The sequence below is a fragment of the Battus philenor genome, unplaced genomic scaffold (assembly GCF_028537555.1).
Source record: "Battus philenor isolate CCGP_79_NKW_IND1 unplaced genomic scaffold, ilBatPhil1.0.hap1 SCAF_17, whole genome shotgun sequence".
Taxonomy (NCBI): Eukaryota; Metazoa; Arthropoda; class Insecta; order Lepidoptera; family Papilionidae; genus Battus; species Battus philenor.
This window is the reverse complement of record NW_027181679.1, coordinates 8,610,275-8,635,875: the sequence shown is the minus strand read 5'-3', so window position 1 is coordinate 8,635,875 and position 25,601 is coordinate 8,610,275. Positions and strand designations below refer to the sequence as shown.

At 31.9% G+C, this 25,601-nt stretch overlaps 3 protein-coding genes across 6 annotated transcripts in view; 2 read left to right on the top strand and 1 right to left on the bottom strand.

Moving 5' to 3' along the window:
- Brf (Brf RNA polymerase III subunit) overlaps nucleotides 1–18,318 on the bottom strand; it is a 43,484-nt gene extending 25,166 nt beyond the window's left edge. The window contains exons 1-3 of the mRNA XM_068762879.1: nucleotides 17,942–18,318; nucleotides 15,893–16,117; nucleotides 15,550–15,654 (exon numbers count right to left, since the gene is read on the bottom strand). Coding sequence (XP_068618980.1) covers nucleotides 15,550–15,654; nucleotides 15,893–16,117; nucleotides 17,942–18,155 — 544 coding nt within the window. The 5' untranslated portion in view covers nucleotides 18,156–18,318. The remainder of the gene's footprint in view (nucleotides 1–15,549; nucleotides 15,655–15,892; nucleotides 16,118–17,941) is intronic.
- Nucleotides 3,198–15,008, top strand: lute (BTB/POZ domain containing protein 3 lute). Of its 4 annotated transcripts, none has more exons than XM_068762882.1 (7): nucleotides 3,198–3,463; nucleotides 11,242–11,396; nucleotides 12,244–12,522; nucleotides 12,599–12,746; nucleotides 13,014–13,230; nucleotides 13,780–14,145; nucleotides 14,219–15,008. In XM_068762882.1, exons 1-7 carry the CDS (start codon nucleotides 3,357–3,359, stop codon nucleotides 14,711–14,713), a joined length of 1,767 nt encoding a protein of 588 aa, XP_068618983.1. In that variant the 5' UTR covers nucleotides 3,198–3,356; the 3' UTR covers nucleotides 14,714–15,008. The 4 variants fall into 4 exon arrangements, with proteins under 4 accessions (XP_068618983.1, XP_068618982.1, XP_068618985.1 ...); XM_068762881.1 differs by having other exon boundaries at nucleotides 12,241–12,522; XM_068762884.1 differs by lacking the exons at nucleotides 3,198–3,463; nucleotides 11,242–11,396 and adding an exon at nucleotides 11,801–11,995.
- A 1,062-nt stretch (nucleotides 18,319–19,380) lies between the features above and the next one.
- kay (transcription factor kayak) overlaps nucleotides 19,381–25,601 on the top strand; it is a 45,009-nt gene continuing 38,788 nt past the window's right edge. Inside the window, exon 1 of the mRNA XM_068762958.1 lies at nucleotides 19,381–19,781. Within this exon, the coding sequence (XP_068619059.1) occupies nucleotides 19,650–19,781 (132 nt within the window). The 5' untranslated portion in view covers nucleotides 19,381–19,649. The remainder of the gene's footprint in view (nucleotides 19,782–25,601) is intronic.

Sequence of the window (25,601 nt, the reverse complement as noted above, 5' to 3'; positions counted from 1 at the left end):
GTAAAAACTCATGACAGTTAATAAACACAAATGTCACTCACACTTTAAAGAATTGCGTATTTTATGATCGCTTGCACGCGATACACATTGGAAACAACTTTTTAAACTTGTCCTTGACTCCTAAACCTTTACTATAATAAAATTAATATAAAGTGCGTATAAATTCATCAATTTCAATTAACACTAGATGTATGGAGGCTATGACTTTTGGTAGTTCTTTTTTGCTTGAGGCCGTCTAGGATTGAAACATCACAGTGTCCACTTCTGCCGCAAATTAATTGTTGCTAGCGCGCTGTACCTATTGATATTACTGGGGTAATAATACGCGGAGATGGAAAGGGCTATGCACGAGATTTCTGTGTGAGATTAAATCAGGAATGAGGAGATCCGGAGATGAACGAAAGGGACGAAACTAGCCCAACGGAGTGGCAAGTTAAAGTGGCAGGTGGGACATAGCCAACCAGAAAGGATGGCCGCTGGGAAACTTTCTGGAATGGAAAGCCCACACAGCCCAGGAAGCGCAGCATAGGGCATCCAAATGATAGACAGACAACCTTAAGGTTTCAGAAGACGCTAGATATGTTTCCAACCGGTCCCATTGGAAATCAATGGAGGGAGGCATATGCCCTATGTCCACTGCTGGATATATATCCTGAGTACAAAACATAGTTACAGTTGGAATGATGATGATGAAAGTTTGTTAAAAGACGATTATTCTCAATAAAACATTTTGCAATCGTGCATGTTCAGTACTGCACTGGTGTCTGTAGTCGCATGACGCGCATGCGCAATGGGATCACGAAATGGTTTAGATGCAATGCTCAACGTACGTTGATTCTAATTTTTATCCCCGAACGGAATCGATCCTTGAATCATTTCAACTAATCGATACAATGATAATGTATCAAAAATATTTTTATTACAATACGTACTTGAAATGGTGAAAAATAGTATTCGAAGTGTTGTTTATTAACTGGTGTTGAATATCGTCCAATTAGTTCTTCCATTTACAAAGCGGAAACTTTAATTCTTCTCTATTTCGTTGGAAAACTCTTCACGGAAAGAATGTAATGACGGACTCATATTTGCTAACATCCCACGGTTTTCCTGATGCGTTTAATAAAAACTACGGGAATGCTTTAAATGTCCAGCGACGAATTATTTCATATAAAGGTAACCAAAAATAGTAATCTTGATATTTAAAATTAAACTCCCGCCCCTAACCTGTTTATGGGCATTGGTCTTTCACCACTGTCATTACAAATATTTTCGCAATTTCTTTATCTGGTTTTTTAAACTGGTTTACGGCGTGGTCATTCATGTCATTTTAACACCCAACTCTTATTACACCGTGGATACGTTCCTTAAAAAAACATTGCAAAAAAAATGATTAAAATAGAACTTGCGACATATCGTAAATTTCGTGTAAGTTGAGAAAACTTTATCAAACAAAACTTTGAAAAAACCGTACAATGAAAGTAATAAGAAAATGTATATTACATATTTATAAAATGAAAACTATGAAGTTTTAATAAAAAAAACAGTGTATAGTAAAAATTAAATCCACAAGTATTAGGGGGACAGGAAAGTAATATCGCTTTCTTAAGTCACACGACTACATTTTTAACAAGTTTTTATAATTATTAGTTTTTAATCAACAATTTATTCACCTTCGTTATCAATAATCTTTTGCCATCTAGTATACAAGTTTTCAATGCCGAAGCGGTAATAATCAGTCGGTTTTTCTGTAAAATCCGTCGACAGAAACGTCATTACTTTCCGGTCCCTCTAATACAGAACATTTAAAAATACATATAAAAAAAATTAGCCACTATTTATTGCGAATTAATAACAAACGTGCACGCTTATTATGGATTAAATCAAAACCAGGGATTATGTTATTCTACCTATTTTGTTTTATCCCTGAATAGATATATTTCTGTAAGCACTGTCAAAATTAATATTAAAAAATATCTACAAGGATTCGAGCAAGAACAAAAAATTAGTATGAACAAATGAATTTATTCTTATTAGCGAACCGCGTTAAATAAATAGCCAAATATCATAACAACCTATTTTGGTAAATCCTTTGTTCGTAACAGGAAGAGAACATTAAGATTTTAAACGGGTAAATAAACATATGAAGTAATACTGATACGTTTTATGTCTGCATGTTTATGGTGCGCTTACGGACAACAGTACACCAATAGCATGCTAATGCCCACCGGCGTCGTGACCGAGACGATCGATGGTCCATAAGCGAAACGACAGTATAAAAAAACACGTTACTAATATTAAATCGAGGTCAGAAGAGCGCCTTTGTTACTCAGACCAACGATTTTTGTGTGAAAACGAAAGTGCTTCACGATGCACCGTAAACGGTATTTTCATATATCAAATTGAATTGACGTCGTAAATAAATATATGTGTGGTCTCCGAATGATTGTCAAGGAAAGAAATACTAAAAAAAAATTATAAACTGTTTGTGTAGCCGCTACCCGCTTCGTGAACTTTATGAACGCTCTTCAAAAGCCCCTTATAGTTGAGCTTCCATGGAATTTGTTTAAAAATCTGTTCCTAGCTGACGTCTCCTCAGCAAAATAAATATTTCTACTAAAATTTTTAGTATCTAAGCCTTATAGTTCCAGACCTATCGTGATGAGTCAATACAAAGTAGAATTGTCAATTAACCAGATGTCCCCTGCCCGCTTTGCGTGGCCCGCACTGCATTTTGTGGGTTTCATTTTATAAATAAAATTTCTAATAATATTTAACAACTAAAAAACAAATTTCTGGCCAAGTTTAGTGCCTATAAGACCTATTTATGAAATAAGGTACTAATAATATGAAAGAGTGCATATTTTTTAAATAAACGCCTTTTCAAGCTCCTTTACCGGTGAAATTTCGTAAAATCCGATTTCAGCTGACCTCTACTCTACGGAAGAAATATGCCCAATTAATTTCAGGTCTCTATGCCTTATGGTTCCAAAGACATCGTGATGATCAGTACAATCCTGAACAGAGAAAAAGTTAGAGGCAGTTATTGTTTACAAATAAAGAGATAAACTATCAATTGAAATGCGACCGCGATTCATAATTGGCCCGAATGGATAAGATAGAGTGACATCATGCACTTTCTCGATAGCGGCTCATTGGAGACAGGTGTGCCTTGCGGGGTTTGCGCAAGAGTCGTCAAGCCGCGAGTTAACAGCGACCGAATCGTTCGAGCGCAGTCGCACGAGCGCATTCGGCCGTGCGCAACACACGCGCTCGCGAAAACTTGCCTCTCAGTGCTCCAGTGATACAGTGACCGCATGTGGACATGCACGTGAAAGTTCTCACAATTACAGGATGAAATGAAGGGCAGAGCCTTGCGAGCTCCTACTAAATTGCCAGTGATTTTGGGCAAATTGTTCCTGCGTTGGGTCTTCTCAAAAGCCGACATCGTATTCTTTATATACCGGTAAGGTAACATACAAAAATATTATACGGTATAAATACAAAACATGTTTACTATACATGGACTGTCTCTTTTTGATCTTATTGAAATATCAAAGTTACACGAGATGTTTAATAAACAAGTTTGTTTTAATAACAAAACAACTAACAATTAACTGCTGTCATGTGACAATACGCAAATTTAGTTCAAAAATATGCAAAAATGAGACTGTCAACGACTTTAAGAATTATATAAACGATATTATACAACATCGGTGAAACGAATTCAATGATTAGATATATTAATTTTCACCGGTTACTTAATATTCGAACAATTTAAAACGCATACGATTAATTGAATTATTTAACATTTTCGATAAGAAATTATTCAACATTTAAGTCGTTAAGTAATATTGCAATGATATATAATTGTATTGGTGATAATGTTCATACGCAATGCGAGTGGGAATAAAAATACACCGTATGATAAAGGTAACGTACAAAAATATGTGGTACGACATAACTGTTCATTAATGAGGAGAGTGTGCCTGTGAAACTCTCAAGTCGAAAGTACCAAACCGTAAATGTTCAAATAAAGCGAACTCATTTTCTGCTAATTACTACTAAAAGAAAGTTGTTTATGAATATACATTTTATTTATAAAACAACTGAACATATTTTTCTTTTTTGAGGTCGTGAAATGTTTATATGTCAACACATCATCTCATACCAGCTGGTACAAAACACTTTATATATATATGTATATATATATATATGTATATATATATATGTATATATATATATATGTATGTATATATATATGTATATATATATGTATATATATATATATATATATGTATGTATATATACAGTTTACGTAGATATATACAATAATTTATTGTTACGGGTCTAAAAAGCAGGAATAGCTTTTGTAGTAATATATATATAAATGAATCGGTAAATGTGTTGCTAAGTAAACTGAAAAACGGCTCTACCAATAATAGACCTAGCTTTTTTTTAGTCATATTTTTTTCAAGCACTAGGAAAACCTTGAAAACACAACACTTTTCTTTTCAATTTCCAATTCACAATATAAATTAAAACACCTATCCATAACTGTCAAACATTTTACGTTAAACAATACCAAAAAAAGTCCTGTTAGGATGTAATTAAAAAAAATCGTATACCATAAAGCATTGCAATGATAATCACAGTAACTTATCTTACAGTGTTCAAAACAGAAGACCGTTAAGTGAACGCTAGTTGTATCAAGTTAGTATTAAGGGATTAAATAGTTAAAGTTATCACATTGAAATACGATTCATTTATTTATTTCTTAACCTGTCAGGCAAATAACTTTTGACGATAAATATTAAGTCTGTCGCGGAAACAAATTTATTAATTCTTATATACGAAGCCTGTATCAAAAATTACGTGAATTATTATTTTGATTTTTTTGTAGATTATATTGTTATTCATATTCCTCTATCGTGTCAAGTTCAGCTGTTTCGAATATTTAGTTAATTTTTGACAGCTATTTTGCTTGGCCATATTTTGACACGTTTCCGTATTCTTGCCTAATCCAAAAAATGGATAAAAGAATGAAGCAGGTGAAGTTACTTTGGATCAAAACATTGATGATCGGTGGCACATAATATTCAGAAAGCTAAGAGGTAAACGTGCGAAGAGCGTGCGAGCGCATGAACAAGAGGCAAGAACAATGTTGATGTGAAAAAACTAGTATTGGCCAATCGCCCAATTCCGTGAAGTCGTTGGGAACATAAAGAAATAGATGGTTATTACCAATGATTTGAGCATGCGTCGTACTTACTATTCTGGGTTGATGTTGATGCTGTTATCGCGGGAGCGGAACTGAGTTCACGGTGCGAAATGGTCCGTGAACTTAAAAATAAAACAAAAGCTGGATAGACACATTCCTAGTTGCACGAAGTCGTTCGCACGTTGTAAACCGCTCTTCATGAGCAGAGCTGTGTAGCGTTGATCTTGTGTATATTTGGATTTGAATGGCAGCGTGGACCACAGGAGAGCCAAGAAGGAATCCGGATCCAAACTGGCCAACGCTGTTCGTGTTTAGGGTGCGGGCGGCCGCCCCCTAAAAACGGGTGCATGGGACATTTCGCAGCGAAAATCGTACTAAAATTACTTAATTTCAACCACAGCAACATCACATTAACACAGCTGTTAGCTGTGTAACATAGTGCTATCTGGAGTTTTGCAGCGCCATAGCTGCCTCAAAAACTGGTCCAATATACTTAAACATTGAATAAAGGATTCAAAAGAAGACCTCGAGCTTCGTTACTGTAAAATAAGCGTCTTTAACTTTCTACTTACTCAAGGCCTTAATTACGATGAAGCAGTGAATGCGAAAGAACAGTATTTGCCTAAAACAATACGCACAACAAAAAAGATACAAGCATGACAGTCGCCATCATATTAATTTAGTAATTCCAATATCAACGGCTCCCTTAATACAAGACAATATTACTTCACAATTTAGTTCAGAGGAAATAGACTCCGCATACATAGCTTACCTCTTGCGAAAAATCTACCATGAATAATTAGTCCTCCTCATATATAACAATATTAAAATTTTGATAAAAATCAACAGTTAAAAACCTATTTGAATACGACTGGTAGTTTTTAAAATATCGATGCTGAAGTCGCTAGGTGTGCGTTGCACACCGTTGTCACGCTGCAAAAATCACTCGTCAGTTCATGACTGAAGTCGGCATTCGGACAATGCACTGGCTATCACTAAGTCCTATCCTGAATCATATTGAGCATTTGTGGTCCGAACTCAAACTGTAGGTTCAAGCAAGAAATTCGGCTCCTGGGAATGTCGTACAGCTAGAGAAGGAATTGGAAGAAGAGTAGAAAGGGCTTCTTCAGCACCTGGTGCAAATATTAATAAGGTCGATGAAAAACTTCGAGACATTTTAAATACTAGAGGAGGGAATACAAGACATTAATTTAATAAATTTATTACATTTAGCTGGTTCTTTTCTGTTTTTATTTAATTTTCACCTTACCTAACCTTACCGCTCTGTTGATAGATTTTCATTTCATCATAAATTATTTCAAATCTATTAAACGGATTTTAAATATAAAAAAACCACTTTGATGTTGAAAGTTTAGGCTTTTAGAAAATATATACATTTTTATATACTTAATCAGAGCCATTTCGGAAAAAAAATGGGTACATTTTGTAGGCTTAGGTCAATTTAGTTACACACGAGTGTAGTATGCAATCGTAAACCTGTCAATACAATTTGAATAAAGATAAGGACATTGTATACAAATAATCCATTGTGCATTAAACTTTTTGAAACATTCACATTGCAACTGCTGACTAAATCAGCATGTTATTAATAATTTCCGATAACATATGTTGCAATATAATCGGCTGCACAAAAAGTTTAGATTGGATAAAGATGTTTTGATATTAAAGCTGTAATAGACGAAATTGACGTAAACAATTAATTATTAATATATTCGAATGCAAATAGAGGCAATTCAAAAATACAAATACGTAGAGTAATTGCCAAGAATCTATTAATGACAGAAATTTAAGCAGTTTTTAAAATAATTAAAACGTACACGGGTGATTTAATTTTGTCAGACAATTAACAGTCGTGTTGAAAATGCTGAATGCGTATCGAGTGACGATCTAAGTCGAAGTTGTTTTGGGGTCTATAGCTAGTTACTACGTCCAAGCGACTAAAGGGCAGGACTCCACATCCATCTATTAGGGCGAAATATCTATGTAGGGGTCCAAGCAGACAAGGAGCCCTTTACTGTAAGGGGTTTAAACCACTAAAGTAAGCAATAACATTTTATTACAAACAAAAAAGAATCAATTTCGTTAAGATACGACTACGCTATATTTATATGAGTACCTATGTTCCTCGATGACAAAAATAGTAGTTGTCTTTTTGGTATGCCATATGTTGTCGTGGGAAAATTGCACATGATTGTATTGTGTCTTTTTACATCAATTTCATATTAAACTATTTGTACGCCGATATTCTCGATACAGACAATTTGTCTGCGTCGACCAACTCTCGGCTCTTCTACAAGCCTTATTTCGAACACAAGTAGTGATGTGCTCGTTGAAATTTAGTTTGACAATTTAGGAACTGGATTGTTCATAAGGCGAAGACGGTGCTTATAGAGAGCATTTGGATGAATTTTTTTCCATCCTCCTTTTCCTAAAACAGCATCCAATGATATCAGCAAAGCTCTGGAGGAGTTGACATTGTCATCAGCACTGCGGGCAGAAATAGGAATACAGGTGTCGTTAGTGAGTAGGAATAATTCTACACCTTCGACACAGTACATCATTAAGTAGAGAGCAAGTAAAGTTCAAGGCATTTAACCCTTAAATGCATGGTGATGTAGATCTACATCGCACGCTTTAATAGCCTATGGCTCATTACGTTTTGTCCTGAGGTGTATTTATTTTACTTTTTAAATAAATTTGATATTTACACGTTGATTTGTGAACGCAAAAACCAAATATCGACAGGAAGTTTTTAAAAAAAAATCGTATTTCATATGTTTGGCGCCATACATTTATTACACTGGTTCCCGCGGCTATTACAATCAGTGTTTTTTGCAAAATAGTGTCGGAAGATACAACGAAAAATTGTTTCTGAAAAAGATAAAAGGTAAGTGTAACAATTTCATGTTATAATTTTGATAATAATTGTGTATTTTGCAAATTACTTGGTGTGTTTAATGTAGATATGCATCAACAATATTTTTGGAAATAAAATATTATTTATATTATTATGATTCTTTACTTTATTTTTCCCATTATCTGTATAAATTTTCCTATCCAATTTAATTTATTCGGAAGTAATAAAAAATTCATGCATTTAAGGGTTAACGGTCTGTAGCGCTTGGGCAGCGACTTGAAATAAAATAATGTACCAACTAATACATAATTGAGTAAAACTTCTAAATTGTATTGTTAATATGTATAAATTTTAGCTGTATTTATCCATAAGAGAAAATTGTGTAAGAAAAATTGTAAAAAATTATTAAACGCTGTCGTGCCTCGCAGCTGAAAGAAGAAAGATCCGTATCAAATAGCGGCAACCCTCTCCCAAATGTCTGCGTTTAGTAAAAGCGAAAAAAAAAATATTGTTAAAAAGACCCTGGCGATACAAATTAGAATTAATAAAAAAAAAGGAGTGCATGTAAAAAATCGGACCGAACACCGACCCTTGGGGTACGTCTGGTTGTATACGCTAGCGTACGCCCTCATTGTGATATTGTGTATACTAGATCCGACGATGATTAGATTGTACAAGTTATATACGAATTCGCTGTGCCAGACTTTCAGAAACTTTAGTCACGTCGAAGAAGATTGCTCTAATATGAGAACTTTTAATTAACTTTTTGACAATCTGACCTGTGCTGCACAAAAGCCAAATTGCTCTGAGAATTCGTCCGCCTCCATGAATCCAAATCCAGGCCAGGATCATCAGTAAAATGTATGACATTATTCACTAGAGGCATTCGTTATATTTGGATGAAGAATATGTAATGATCATGATGAAAAATAACTGGCAACAAAATATAATAAATCACTTTTACGTTGGTGCGATTTTAAACTATATTCACGATACCTAAAAAAAAAATATATTTGTTTATTGATGTACTTTCTAGTTCCGTTGTATTCAGTTTTTTTTTTTTTATTTATCTAGGTTCAAAATTGTTAGAAAATACTAAAAAATCCATTATGTTTTGACCATTTCTGTGGTAAATATAGGTAAATTTGAGAAAAGTGTACCGTTAATAAAAACTTGTCTCTAATTCTACGTAAGTTTTCAAAATGTCTGCAGTAATAGTATATTTAAATTATGAACAACATTTATGTATGGTATTCACACTAAACTTCAAACTTATTCATTTATTATAATCATTAGTCGCCTAATTTGAAATATTTTGCTACTAATATATTCAAACATAATCCACTCAAATATCATATGTGTGACTATGTGTGTCATATGCGTGAATGTGGAAATGTCATAAGAAAAATCAATGGCCAGATACAAAACTATCTACTGACAGCAATCATACTTTTGTGCGGTCTAAGCAGTAAATAAGCCGTGATTTATTTCACTAAAATTATCAAGTACGTGTTCAGGAAACACGTACGTTCATAGACAGACACTGGATAGACACTACGTGTAGTTTGTAGTAAAAAAATGCAGGAGGTATTATCGACAATACAATGTTGAACGATCATTCATCAAAACATTGCACTGTACGAGTATTTGCAAGTCGGAAGTGAAATTCCAGAATCGAATGTTTTAAAAGGCAGAAAAACTAAATTTGGGCGTTAATAAAAAGTCTGATGTTAGATAAAATAACTTACATAGTCCAATGGTTAACAAATTGAAGTGACGGTGAGCAGGCCACCTAGCCCCACGGTGCAGCAAGCGCAGCATAAAATCTCTACCAACACATTGAACAGTCAAACTTTTTAAGATCGTTGAAAAACGCTGGATGCCGCTTCCAACCGATCTTTTAGAAATAAAAGTCCAGCTGTTGCCGTCTCTCAGCTGAAATTTTCATTACGTTCAATGTAAATGGCTGTTATGACTTTAGCTTTAAATGGCCAAACAAGTCAATGAATCTTTCCAATCATCTCCGATTATAATCTCCTATAACATTTTATTCAAATTCGATTTTCTATGTTACAATTATACTTTCTATAGTAACCCACTCTTTGAATAATATAGTAAATCTAAAACATACACAGCTAGTTTCTTACGCCAATAACTCGAGTGTTTGCCTAATGGCAGCACATTCGCGTTACAAACATCAAATTACGCAGCTAATTATATTCATTTAATTGGCAGGTATGTAACGTTAATAAATACGTATAATACTGCGTATGACTTTGTTTTTCCGATGTTTCGGTTAGAATATTATAAAACTAGATTATCATGTTTGCGATAACTACATGAAATTGATAAAAGCATTGAATCCCTCAGTTTGGAAACTCCAAAATAGAGCAACAATAAATGGATAGAGATAGTTAAAACGAATAAACAAAATGCTTGCTGACTGACCATTCAAAATAACATTATTACGAAGAGCCAACAGAACATTTACTCAAAAAAAGTTCTGACAATCCTGCACGATCTTCTAGTCGGTTAAGACTAGGAATAATTATTCTGAAGGATGTAAACAGGCTGTCGCTGGGACTTACTACTAATATATCCCCGTAATATATATATATATATATATATATATATATATATATATATATATATATATAGTATAAATTACATAAATATACATAGAAATTCTTAATATAAGCGTGCGACATATGTATGAACACATTATCGAAAACTAACAAATGTATAAGTAATAACAATTGGTACTTTTATGTGAGGGTGCTAAAAAAATCGTGTCGCAATGTAAGATGACTGAGCGTTTTCAACAAAATAAAACAAAACCGAAGAAGCGTGTCATGGCTAAAAATTTATCACTTATAATGACAGAAATATGTTTATTTTACACTTTAGTATAATGTCGTGAATTTCATACGACAAAATTAAATTATAAAATAATATCGGTACTGATTGTCTTCTGCATCGATGCCTAAGACAGAATCAGTGAACTGAATTAAAAAGTTTGCTAAAATTTAGTTATAACGATAGAGCAGCACATCGTGTAACTGTAACATAACAATCACGCCACATGTATAATTTTAACAAATTACAAATATTTAAATAGTCTCTAAAATGAATTATCCTTTTTCAGATTCGTGTGGTATGCCTTTCAAACCCGGTCATCGATGAATAGTAGCGTGGATTTCTTTGAAAGTCTTATAGATGAAGACGGTCGTTTCGCTGAACTGAATTGTCAGGAGCCCAGTCATCGTGGTCACCGTGCCCGTACGAGGCCTTTAATACAAGGTTTGTTAGTTTAATTATGATAATGTTTTATTTATGACATCAAATTGTTAGAGAAAGACAAATACGTTAGAATAAATACTAAACACTTATAGCCTTTTATTTACTAAATTTATATAGATATATCGTTGTTTATAGACACCGTTTAAAATGACCTTTTAGTTCTATTTTGATACATTTTTCCATATCTTTATTTAAAACGTATTTATCTATGTAATGAACTAAATATATAGTGAATGCGAATCTATACAAAACGTTATAATAGTAATACCCAAATAGCTTTTAAATAAAAATCATCGATAAGTATTTTTAAATCTTGAAAAAAGCAAGGTTTAAGATCAACCAATACTAGTTTACGAACGTAATGTCAAATGAACGGTTTGCATTTACTTCATTGCGCGCGCAGAGCGGCCTCGGTTACAAGATGGCTGACTAACGTCATTAAAAAACGTCGTGTTCAGATGTTTGTAAATTAAAATATCGAGATATACGTCTGTGCACTATGTCCAATTTGTGTTCTAGAATCGTTTCAAAACCGCAAAAAAGGTTACAAGACAGTAGGGATGGTATATCTGTCACACAAACAAACACTTGGATGAACGGTGAGCTTATTGTCTTTGTAAATATTGATTAGTTTACAAAAACGTTTCAACGTTTTTCTTAGGCGCTTGTTTTAATAAAATAAATTACTGTTGTAATACATGTTTGCCGTATATACTCTACAATTATAAACAAAATAACCATCTTGTAATATTTAAGAATTAACGTGATATCTAATAAGATTAATATATGTCATTTATGCTAAACAGATAAAGTTAAATATATATTTTATTACATTTGTTCACAGCAGAAAACATTAACAATGGTGGAGGAGTATCGTTGTCCCCGCCACATACTATATCTCAACGAGAAACAGGCACACAGGTGTCTCAGTGTTATAGTGGACCTCCTTCTCCTTGTGGTTCATCGAGCTCTGCGCCTTCACCTACAGTGTCTCCCGCGCCTCCGCCTGGAACTGCTACTCTCGATCCAAACTGGCAAGCTACAAAACCTACTGTTCGGGAGAGGAATGCAGCTATGTTTAATAACCAATTAATGGCTGATATCACATTCATTGTCGGCAGTCCAGGTATTTAACATGTTTATTCTTTATCTATACTTAATATTAATAGCTGGAATTTATATATTACATCTGCTCTTTTTAGGTCATACTCAAATTATTCCAGCACACAAATATGTATTAGCTACAGGCAGCTCAGTATTCTATGCAATGTTTTATGGGGGGTTAGCTGAATGTAAGCCAGAAATTGAAGTTCCAGATGTGGAGCCATCTGCATTTCTCACACTTCTAAAGTAAGTAAAGAAATAAGAAGTTTTAACAAAACTGAATTATTTTTGTTTAAAAATATAATGACAAAACTAAACTTGTGTTTCTATGTAAATATTTTTGACCATGATATTGTGAAAATATTGCTAAACAATCAAACAATTTGTTTAAATTTGTTCATATTAAAAAATTATTCACAGTAGTAATAAATATGCTATGTTTTTTTAATCCTTAACAGTAAGTTTCCTAAATAATTTCTTAGTAACTTATAATTCAAAAAATGTACCTTTCAGATATTTATATTGTGATGAAATCCAGCTAGAAGCAGATACAGTTCTATCTACATTGTATGTTGCTAAGAAATACATTGTCCCTCACTTAGCTAGAGCCTGTGTCAACTATTTAGAAACAAGCCTTACAGCAAAGAATGCTTGTCTTTTGCTTAGTCAATCACGTTTATTTGAAGAACCAGATCTTATGCAAAGGTGTTGGGAAGTGATTGATGCACAGGTATGTGAGTCATCTGAAACTTTAGCAACCATCTGTCTTGAACCATCCTCATCTTACAGTAGTTTAATAATGGAGCTCTCTGAATCATCTAGTCAAAATTTTTCCAGTCCTGAATGTAAAGATATATCATGTGATAATCTTCACAGTTTTTGTAATTAATTGTTAATATATATGTTATTTTAAAAACCTTAACATTTAGAGAAGTAAATACTCAAAGTTTGGTTGTGATTAAAATCATTAAAATCGAATGATTTGTTGTCAACTAAACAGAAATGTTGTTCCTCATAACTTCAATTCTTGTTCATATATGTTATTTATTTAAATTTAGAATGTAATATTCCAATGTAATGGCTTAGATTAACTGCAATACATTTTGTAAGTGGTTGTTTGCATGATTAGTGACAAGCATGTAATTGTTGTTAGTGTCAAATGTGACATTGTAACATTTAAAACCTTTTATAACAATCTGAATAAACTATTGAACAAATTGTATTGCAGTTTTAATATACCTAATCACCTTAAATAACAATTGCTTAAATTTCATTGTAGGCTGAGATGGCCCTCACTTCTGAAGGTTTTGTTGATATTGATGTTTCAACTTTGGAGTCAGTATTAGCTAGAGAAACGCTCAATTGCAAAGAAATAAATCTTTTTGAAGCTGCTCTGGCTTGGGCCCAGGCTGAATGTGTGCGCAGAGACATAGAGACCACACCATCAAACAAAAGAGTCATGCTGGGTAGTGCCATATATTTGATAAGGTTCCCTACAATGTCATTAGAAGAGTTTGCAAATAGTGCAGCCCAACTGGGAATTCTTTCCCCCCAAGAAACAATAGATATATTTTTACACTTCACTGCTGCTAACAAACCACAACTGTCTTATCCTATTAAAGCTAGAGCAGGCCTAAAAGCGCAGGTAAATATCACTTTTTACTACATTTAGTTAATCTGTGATGATTATATGGCTCAATATTCAATTAATTTTTCAGATATGCCACAGATTTCAGTCATGTGCATACAGAAGTAATCAATGGAGGTACCGTGGTCGCTGTGATTCTATACAGTTTTGTGTAGACAAGAGGATTTTTGTTGTTGGTTTTGGTCTGTATGGGTCTTCTAATGGAGCAGCAGACTATAATGTTAAGATTGAATTAAAACGCTTTGGCAGAGTACTGGCAGAAAATAATACAAAATTTTTCTCTGATGGATCAAGCAACACTTTTCATGTTTATTTTGAAAACCCTATACAAATAGAACCAGAATATGTTTATACAGCATCAGCAATCCTTGACGGAAGTGAATTAAGTTATTTCGGACAAGAAGGCCTAAGTGAAGTTTATATGGGGACAGTGACATTTCAATTTCATTGTTCATCTGAGAGCACCAATGGAACTGGAGTCCAAGGTGGACAGATACCTGAATTAATCTATTATGGACCTACAGTCAATACTTCCATAACAAACCCCAATCCAAATGAGGACTGACAATTGACTAGAAGAAAATATTTTAATTATTACTCAGTTTAGTTAAGTAGATTTAGAATTCTCAATATAATTCAGAGGAAACAATTTCTTATATTTATAGCTATTACCTATCATTCCCAAATGTTAAATTAATTTGTTGGACATTAAAACTTGTGTATATTGTTAAACTAGAAAATAAGTACCTAAAAATGTGATATGGGTGTTGTAAAAGCTCTCTATAAATTCATAGGTATTAGACTTGATTTATTATACTTCATACAGAAATTTTCATTGCAATAAATACATAGCTTAATTTTGTATTTATTTTAATTATTATAACCCTACTTACACTTCTTCAAAATCTCTGAGGTTATGAGTATTATAATATAGTATACATACATATTGCTTGTTACCTTCATAGTACATTAATAATGCCAGAAACCTTAAGGATTTAGATAAACTATACTAATACACTAGTCATCCAATATTTTATTTAGATATCATGCATTTTTTCTGTTGATGTTAGTTGCTGCCTGTCCAAAGGGTTTTAGCAGCTTCATCATAATTCATGTTTTTGGCTCTGAAGGGTCGGCAAACTCAGATATCAAATTTTGATACTTATCTACATTTAGTTTATTGAATCTAATAATATAAGCATTTTATCGAATTAAATGCTTTTTATAATCTTTTAAATCTAAAATTTTTCTTTAACAGGTAAAATTAAAGTTTGTCTAGAAGTATGAAGGGTTGCTTATTAGAATCCTAGCTCCTTAACATGTAGCAAATAAAAATAAAATTTATTTTATTTATATTTTGGTTACAAAAGCTATTACCCACAAAAAAAAACTTTCACTTACCTGTTGGAGGAATGTTGATACAAAGTGCGCGTGACATCTTGAAATAGGTTCGTCCCAGTTGATAACAGCATATTTGAAGTGCATCACTGATGTCAATCAAAAGATCTGAGAAATTTATTAAAGAAATCACTTTTGAAATGTAAACAAGAAAAATTTCACACCTAAGCATTTTTAGTTAATTTATATGAGATACATGATTTCTCTTGTCTATTTGGATACCACTGTGGTAATTATATGTACTGTAAAACAGTAATTCATAAACATAAAAATAATTACAAAGCACTACATTATTATGGGTTGCTTACAGGTACACCTAGCAAATAATACTAGTTTAAAAGGATACGCTCAGTGCCTTCAGTCCTGCAAGTCATATACACACATGCAGCTTGAGTATGGCTTGATGGACGCCCAATGGTGAGATGTCGCGATAAGGCCATTTTGAAGAAATTGCAAGCAATATCAATATACTGCTGATTAAGGCGGAGTTGCTGGCACAATGCTGTGATTCCCTCTCGAGCTTTTCGTAAAGTAACTTCCCTTGATTCTTGACCAATGCCGACATTAAAGGCTATGAAAATTTTAATATTGTTATTTCACAGAGTAATGTTCAATATTAATTGGAAATCTAAAACCCTCACCAAAGTCTGTCATAAAAAACCGTATAAAAATAATTTGTAAAACATAATGAGTATAGCATTGTATGTATAATATATTTATTATCAATATAAAAATTGAAGAAATACTAAAAAAATACACCTTAAGTAAAAAGTTATTTACTGTATTGATTAAAAGTCTTCAATATTTGATTTTAAATTTATTTACAACTTTAAATTTTAAAATTTATTTGCAACTTTAAATAAATTTAAATGATAATGTATCAAACCAAAAAATTGTCTGAAAGGACAAATAAACCTACAAAATGTTAATAAAATATTGTAAATAGATTTGTTAGAGCAAACAAAAACACCCAGCTGGAAGCTACAGAGATCCTGAAGCAAACATGTTTTACAAAAATTTGTGTATCTCATAATAAGAATGCCAGAAAAGCTTAATTCCATAGGTGCTAGAATCTAATTAAAACTAACTATTATGGCATTCTCTCTTAACCATAAAGAATTAATGCACCCTGATCTAAGAAGAGTACACTCGATGGGTTTATTTCAGATCACTTTTCTAATTATGTTTAATAGAGTAGTAAAAAGTTTAAACTAAATAGAAACTTCTCACTGTGTGACATAAGTAATTTTTGCCTTTATATCGAAAGTCAACAAGTATAGCAAGCTTATCTTTATTTCTTGTGCTAATCTTATGTGTATTACTGCAGTGTATTCTTGTGCACATGTGTAGTTTTCTTATGCACATAGACAAGGTTATCATATATTTATCTATGTATTGCCATAATTTTTAATGTTTCTGTAATTCAAGGCATGAACAGCCTTCTTCTGTAGTATGAAAATATATACAACACAGTTACTCACACATACATCATAGTTTTGCTTTGAAGGATAGCCAAAATAAAACCCAGTTCCAACTAAACTGATTACTTTGTTATAGAACTGTACATTGGTAACCATTTTTAATATTAGAAAATGTGAATGTCATGTATTTAAGTTTATTTTCTTATTAAGTATTAAATTATTAGACTAAAATTAATGCACAACTTTCAAAAGAGCATTGTTTTTATCAACATTAAAACTGGAAAATGCTAGAGAATATCTCTCATTCATGTCTATCATTAGGAGTATTTGATTAAATAAGAACTAAATAAATTAAAATCTCCGTTTCTAATTCTGTATTGTGGCAATTTCCTAGGCAATGATTTGTGCTGTACACAATTAAATACTTTGGACAAATATGCCAAGAGCAACATGGTGAATCTTCCCAAGCCTTAAAAATATTTTGTATCTGCTTTGCCCTAACATCTGATTAAATAAACTTTTTAAACAAAATTGATTTTCAAGTAAGAGAGTTCGTTTTTAAAAAAAAATTATATCTCTTAAAATAAGCTTTCCAAAATATTACCAATTGTAGGTAGGACAAAAATAGATCTAAAGTAAGAAATATTTTACTATACTTCATTAAGTTGAAAAATGTTTCCTTAAAAATATTATAATGTTATAAAACAATACAATATCAGTAATCCATTCTTCTCTTAATGGATAAAAGTTTTTTTTTTTTATGGTAAACCAGGAATATTCTCCTTTATTTTCTTAAATTGAGATCTTTTATCGAGTTATTTCCACATTTTAATTCATCTATATTCATCCAACAGATCAATTAAAATGTGTAGAGAAAATCCAACCAGTTGGAAATGGAAGGGTCTCACCTTCCATTTCCAAAATATTTTCTTAAATACTTAGGTCTTTTAATAACGACAGCCTAAATAAATTACCTCTGCCAAAACCCGAAGCACCACCTTTAGATTCAGCAGAAACAAATTGTCCAATCGCTGAAGAACCGCCATGTGCGTTATCCTGAAATTCAACTTCAGAAACTATAATATTATCTTCTAGTACAGTTCCACAGTTTGTACACACCGCATCGCCTCGAGCTGGGTCTACTTCTATGTCTGATGACCCACAATGCTTGCATTTTTTACCAGACATCGTGTTTGTTTGGCAAGAAATACACGATTATTTTTTATATCGACGTCTTTAATATTTACTCAAAGCTATGGACCTTCCAAGTGATAGATTATTTTAATTTAACCTATTAAAGAATAATTCATCATAAAATAATTTTACTCTTATTTATAAAAATAAACGAGAAAAAAATCATCATAAGGTAACTATATTTCTGTTATGACGTTACTTTGACATAATAGTGACGTTGTTGTAATAAGACATTATGGTATTGAAATGTCATGTATTCTAGTGTAGTTCAAAATAAAGAACTCAATCACTAAAAATTCATTGCTTTCTTCTCTTAAATTAACTATTTTAATATTATTTTTTAGATAATATTTAATTTAATGTTAAAAAATCTAATGGAGAAAAATGACCTATTTGTTCGATCATTAAAATTATTTTGTTTTTCATATGGTGCTTATTACGTAAGCCATATACGTGAAATACAATTTAAATGTGTTTTTGAAGTCGTGGTAAATCAATTACAACTTTTTCGTCATAAAAAGACGTATATGCCGCAAAATTTTTATGTCATTAAATATTTATATTTCTACCATCTATATTATAATGGGTTTGATAATTTTCGATTAAACCTTTCTTAAACCTTTAGTTTTTGATATATATGAAAAAATCAATTATTTTTTAAAGTTTCAATAACTACTTTATATATTGCTAATTAATTTGTTTATTACTGTACAAACTTTTATCCTCTGATCATTTTAGAGAATGTCGCATAATTGACTGTATTTATTTATCAGGCTAAAGGTCCTAAACCCAAAGAAAACTTCTTTACTTTCTATTATATACGAATATTAAACCCTTATAATTTAGTAAGAACATATCGTTACAATAATCTTCTAATAAAAAGTTCCACACGAATAACCAGTTAAGGACTTCAATTTTGAAACAGAATCTTTACAAAACTAAGTAAATAGCAACTTTGCGTTGTTTCACCATTCTATTTCTCTTTTTTACGAGTGTATCTATTTCACTCTATCTTTGAAACAGGTTAATCACAAAACATGACGTCAATAGCTTGATACGCTGCCATTGGCTGAGTATCACGTCATGTTACTAATAATAGCCGATGAGATCACCCTTCGAATTGTTGAGACCGAACTAGGATGGCATATCTGAAAAGTATGTTCATATAACATAAAAGTGGGCGGTTAAGACATTTCGTAATACTAACGCGAGAAATTCTTAGGAGAAGGGCATCCCCAAAGCCAAGGCAACGTCACCGCGCAAACTGCACCGATGACTCATCAATGTTGTGCTCTCGTTTGTGGATAATTTCTTTGACGCGCTTTATTTTGTTGTTGTTGCTGTCATAATTAGAACTGTCAAATTGGTGAAACGTCGAGTGTTTCATAGTTGCTACGACATTACATCTACGCGATAACTTAATCGACAATTACGTAAATCACTCTTCGCGCTTGTGTTTGTATTTTGAATTGACAAGAACTTGAACTGATGACGATGAAGCTGGAAGTCAGTGATAGTCAATCAAATCACTCGGACTTTTCCTGCGATAGTCAATCTTCGCAGGGGTCCTCGACTAATGATTTCATAGCATCCGTGCCAACTACCAGATCCCTGCTTACAGTAAGTGACCTTTAACATCCATTTCGAATTAAAATACCAGTACATTTCAAACAAAATTTATATATCTGACGTGTTAAATATTTATTTTTTAATTAAAACTATAAAGATAACAGTGGATAAATTTGAATACAGAAAATGCGTATATTTAATGACGCCTACCATTTCTGCCCTTAAATAAAAAAAAATTACAATCTGAGAGCTTGTAAACCTTTTGTTATTGTATAATATGAATGAATAAATTCTAAAGCAGAATTTTTCGGTATGCTAGGATGATTGGACTGTTAAATTATTACCCCTTAAAATAAATAACATAAATGTTGATTATTCTTTAATAGTGTATAAAACACTAAGACAGATCAGGAACATGAAATTAGCTTATTTTATTCTTTCATTCATAGAAAAGAGGTATGGTATTGTGTAAACTAAATGTGAAACTTGTTACATGAAATATTATACTTAAAATCAGTTTATTAATTTTGAATGAAAATGGCTGATATACTTGTAATACTAAATAGTTAAACACTAGTGATAATAAAATCTTGTCAAGAGGAAACTTGCAGATAACAAGAACAAATATTCTTATGAAAATCTAGATAGTATTCTTGTAATTTGTGATTATCAAACCATGATAAAGTATGTAATGATAGCATACTTGTAAACACAGCTATTAGTCATTGTTATTTTTTAACACAAAGCATATGTCAATAGTGATGAAGTAATCAATATTTTATAACATCAATAATCATGGGCTATTCAGGTCACCATTTTTATAAATAACGAAGAATTCTTTGGAATAGTTTATTTGTGGATAACTTCAATATCTAAAGATCTTGATATTATTTAGAATCATATAATATTTAAGAGCATATTTACTTAGAGTTTAAGAATTGGCTTGTTATGTAAAGTGTTTATGTTATAAAAAATCAATAGATGTAATCAAACAAGTTAAACAACAAATTACATCCACATATGTGCGTGTCAGACTCCCAAGATGTTTCCTATTCTTAATTTATGTATTACTAGGTATTTGAAGCACCTTCACAATTTCATAATAAAAAATAACTTCAAATACGCATACCATATCCTGTCTCTGAAGATAATAATTTGATGTAGGTCCTTACTTAAGCCTATGGACTGCTATATTTACAAACGAAAGCAAGTTTTTGTCTACTATATACTAAAAGTTGTGAACTTATTTCTAAAATGTTACAAGATTGGTAATATTACAAGAATAGTGGTCATTATAATATGATTCTTTCTGTATCTCTGTTAGTGAACTAGCTACCTATTTATCTATTTTAATATTTAGTGTTATAACAGCATGGGTTGTTACTTTACGCTTCACTAGATTTGGAGGTCACTGGAATTTAAGATGGTTTAATTGTACAACCTTAGAGGAAAATTGACTCCTGAAAGGAGATGTTGGTTAGAGCTGCCATTCAAAAACCATTTAAAATTCTTATTTGTGGTGTAGCAATATAGCTGAAACACTGCTTGATTTGATACTATTTTAGTATTATCCTGACTGTCTGATCTATATTGGAACAAACAATTTATTCAGTAAAGCTCATATTTTTCTTACTTATCAAATATTGCTATTAATAGTGAAAAATAAATTCATGTTGCATGTTCCATTATGTAATACATTTTCAAAATCTGTGGAAAAGGGTTAAATAAACCATTGCTGATTTATCTATAAATCATATTAATTTATATATATATCTTGATTTCTTTTATACTGTTTGATTACTAGAGTAAGATAGGATCAAAATATAACTTTTATTATTATTGATTAAAATAAAATCACACATTTTCTGTAACTTTTCCTCAAAAGGTTTTGTGTAAAATTGAAAATAAACGTGCAATGGATTATAAACAGATTTATCTTATAGCTATTGCTTGGTTACAGTTTTTGTCATATTATATTCGCGACTAAGGGAATCCGTACATAGTAGACAGGAACTCAGAGGTTTTATGATAAATGAAGTATAAACTTTTACACACATAACTGCATAAGCTATTGAGAGAAAGCAATTAAGATCACTGGTTATGAATACCTATAATAAATTTTACTATTTATTCACTGTGTAGTAGTTTTTAAGAAACAAGGAAAATGTATTCATTAAAAGGGAGGCGACGACCTGGCCAATTACGTCACAAATTCGCGGAAAACGCGTACCACTCGTCTTCCAAATTATACTGCCAGGCATCATAATACTCTATGATAATAGTTTTTAAGAAAACTACACAAGTTTTAGAGCTACAAGGTTGGTTAGGATTGATATTTGTTTATAATAATTATGGCCTTAGTTTTAAGCAGAGTTAAACAGTTTTTTAAATTTATGGTATGTACTACGAAATTTGCTTTGTCATCGATTATATTCCCTTCTTACCATTTTTGATATAATTTAATGATTTTGTTGTACTTTTGATTTTTTGAATTTTTTTGAAACCATTTTTTATTTTACCTTTTACAGATAGGCTGTGACTATTAAAATTCTGATTTTATTGAAATAAAAAACATCAGATTTTCAAAAGAATTTAATTCCTAAAATACTACATAAAATTTTTATTATTGTTGTTAAAAAAATTAATTACATTCACTGTTCTCTCAATGCTTTTCAATTATGTTTTTTTAACAAAGACCTTGACAGTCACTTGTATTGACGAGAAATAGGCAGTGGCAATAAATAACATTATTGTCAACTGTAATAGAGACATGCTGCATTTGTAAACCAAGTAGTAGTAATGGTTAGTCAGACCGAATGGTCTGAATGAAAAGCTGCTGTTGCTATTATTGAAGGAGATCAGAAATTTCATTGATTGAAATATTTCTTCAAATATATGTATATAGTATATTGCATCTATATTTTTGTTCAATATAATGGATTTCTATACGCATATAAACTTATTCAATATAATATTCATGATATTTCACGTTATATAATTATTTTGAATTAAAAATGTGGCTGTTTAACAAAATTCCGATTATAATGTATCAAAATTAATTATTGTTTACTATGTGTCTCTGCAGAGTTTGTATTGCCAAAAGTTATTAGTCTATTGTATTCAATAAAAAAAAAAAACTTATTTCAGATTGATCACAATATACAAGTGATTGGAAATAGGTGTGAAATCTTTAAAATTTTTGGCTGACATATAACCTATACATAATAAATCACCCTCTATTAAATTTTTAACAATGCTCTTAAACTGCGATGTCCGTATTTACCAATTGTTATATACTTTAAAATCCATTTACGTCATAAGCCTTTCACTAGCGATAACTTGTGTATAGTTCAGAAAATTGAACGCATTTAGGTGATAATGTGACGGTATGTATGCCCAAAGTTCGAGCATAATTTAGCAGTGGGAAATGTAAGCATTTATAATAATATCAAAGATGTATCTGTATGTGTTTTATCTGCTATTAGTGTAGTTTAGGTCGCAGAGATATTTTGCAATCAAAGTTTTATCGTTAACTATAATATCCTTTCACTAAAACCGGTTTGTTGTACAGTGTTGTAGAGTTGCAACTTACGTCGTATCTGCATTTTGATCTGTTGTGTAAACCAATAAGTATTGGATTGAAGTAATTACTATTTAAACTTTAAATCAGATTTTTTAAACATTGTAATAAAAAATACTACACTTCATACAGAGGTACAAGACGCGGTCTTATCGCTCGAGGCGATCTCTACCAGACAATCTTTGGATGGAAATGAGGAACAGTTTAGGGTATACATACATACGAATACATACATTACTATATACACATTTATATAAACGTGGAAATTTTTTTTCTTGAATACGAATATATAACAAATACTACACAATATTTTATTGCAGAGGTCAGGGCTCTTTTACCATTTTTTAAATGCTGACAGCGATTTAGCGTATCTTATTGGTTCTGGTAACTCATTCCATAACCTGGCATTTTATTTTCACATTATCTTTGAACTGATTTTGATTATTAAAATAACGTCTATAAGATCAAAGTAATGTTATAACATATACCAGGTGTTTTAGTATATTAGTATTGTAACAAGATATTTATATTAGATACTGGCAATAATAATATATAAAATAAAAAATCGAATGTTATAATGATTAGCAATATGGTCTGATAATTTCATCATTTTTCCATAATTGTTTCGTAACCGTTGTAAACATGATTACGTAAATCATTAGAGATCGTTAGACAAATGCATTATGCTTAATGACATCTGAAATCTACCAATAATTTTATTCGACAAGGTATCGTAAATGGGTGTGTTATTGCGTCATTGTAAGTGGGGGACTGTAAGAAAGATGACTTGCGTATTTTATTGGAAATTATTGCGACTTTAAAGGACTTTCCTGTAGCATTACTTGTTTTTCCTATAGCTATATTATATTATTTTAGTCATAGTAAGTCTACTGCTTAGTATGATTTCCTTTAGGTTTCTAATAAGACGTAAAAGCGACCTGCATCTATCGTCTTCCGACGACTTTAATAATGTCGTCTGACAACTTATCCTACGCTGCACTTGCTGATCCGTGGTCTACCCCCCGGAACCTTTAGGTCCCAGCGGACAACTGTCCTGCGCTACATGCCCTGCCAACTGCCGATCTATCTTGCCAATCCGCTTGTCTATATCGGTTACTTTGGTTCGCCTACGGACTTATTTCTTTTGTCTTAAATCGTAGAGAAATCCCCGCATAGTAGCCCTCTATACCTCTATAGGCGACTGCGAGTTTGCTTATGAAGCCACCTTCAAGAATACAACTATCTTTACATGTACATCTTTTTGAAATAAAATTGGTTTACAATTGTATATAATATTTTAATATCTTTAAGGAGAGTTTTCATTGCAATTTTACAATCTTACTTAGGTAAGATTGTAAAATTGCAATGAAAACTGTTTTTACTGCAATGGGAGGTTTTATTTACGTGCGTGATCGCAAAAGTTCCACGAACGTGGTGAACTACCTTGGCAACCCTCCTTCATTGCCAACGTACCCTTGAACTCTAGCGAAATGATTCACCTTTAAGCTGCAAAGGTTTATCGCAGTTTAAATCTTCGTTAGTTGTTTTCGATAGAAATCATTTTGTAGCGACTTTTAGAGAATAATCCTAATATGAGTTTAAGTTTTGTAAGTAATAAAATGTTCGAGAAATTTGTTAGGATATTACACCGTCGGACATTTAACTGACAGAAGGAAAGCTGTGGTTACTTTTCGGCGATGAACAATGACGATTTTTTTGAGACGTACAAATTGTTACTTATTATTTTAATTAAAACAAAGGTAATCTTTTAAATATAAGTGAAGGGGTACAATAGCCCCTCCATGGTCTCCTCGCTGTGGTTATATAGGCGACGAAATTTGTATTGAAAATATATTTATCAACATTATTTTCGGACAAGATAGATTGTCTAGAAAAACTATGGTTTAATCATTAAATATGAATAATTTTTCGATGAAACACAAAAAATTTTCATGAATTTAAGTTACAAATTTTTAATATATTATGAATTACCAATATTTTCTTTAATTTTCCTTGTCGAATAGGATGATCGGCACAAAAAATATTAAGCCAACTTTATACAATATTACTTCGCGTTTTGTTCAGTAACATAAATGGAATTGATAAGATAATCGGATATACCATTACCATGAAATCACTAGGAAAGTATCACGCGATGTTATCGCAAGTTGAATTCCTGGATTCGGATTGGTATCCGCCCCATCTGTACGGTGTGTCGTGACGTAATGTTTTGATATCAACGGAAGTTGTACAAGACAGCTTGGAGCCGAAGTGTTTACCATTGATTGATG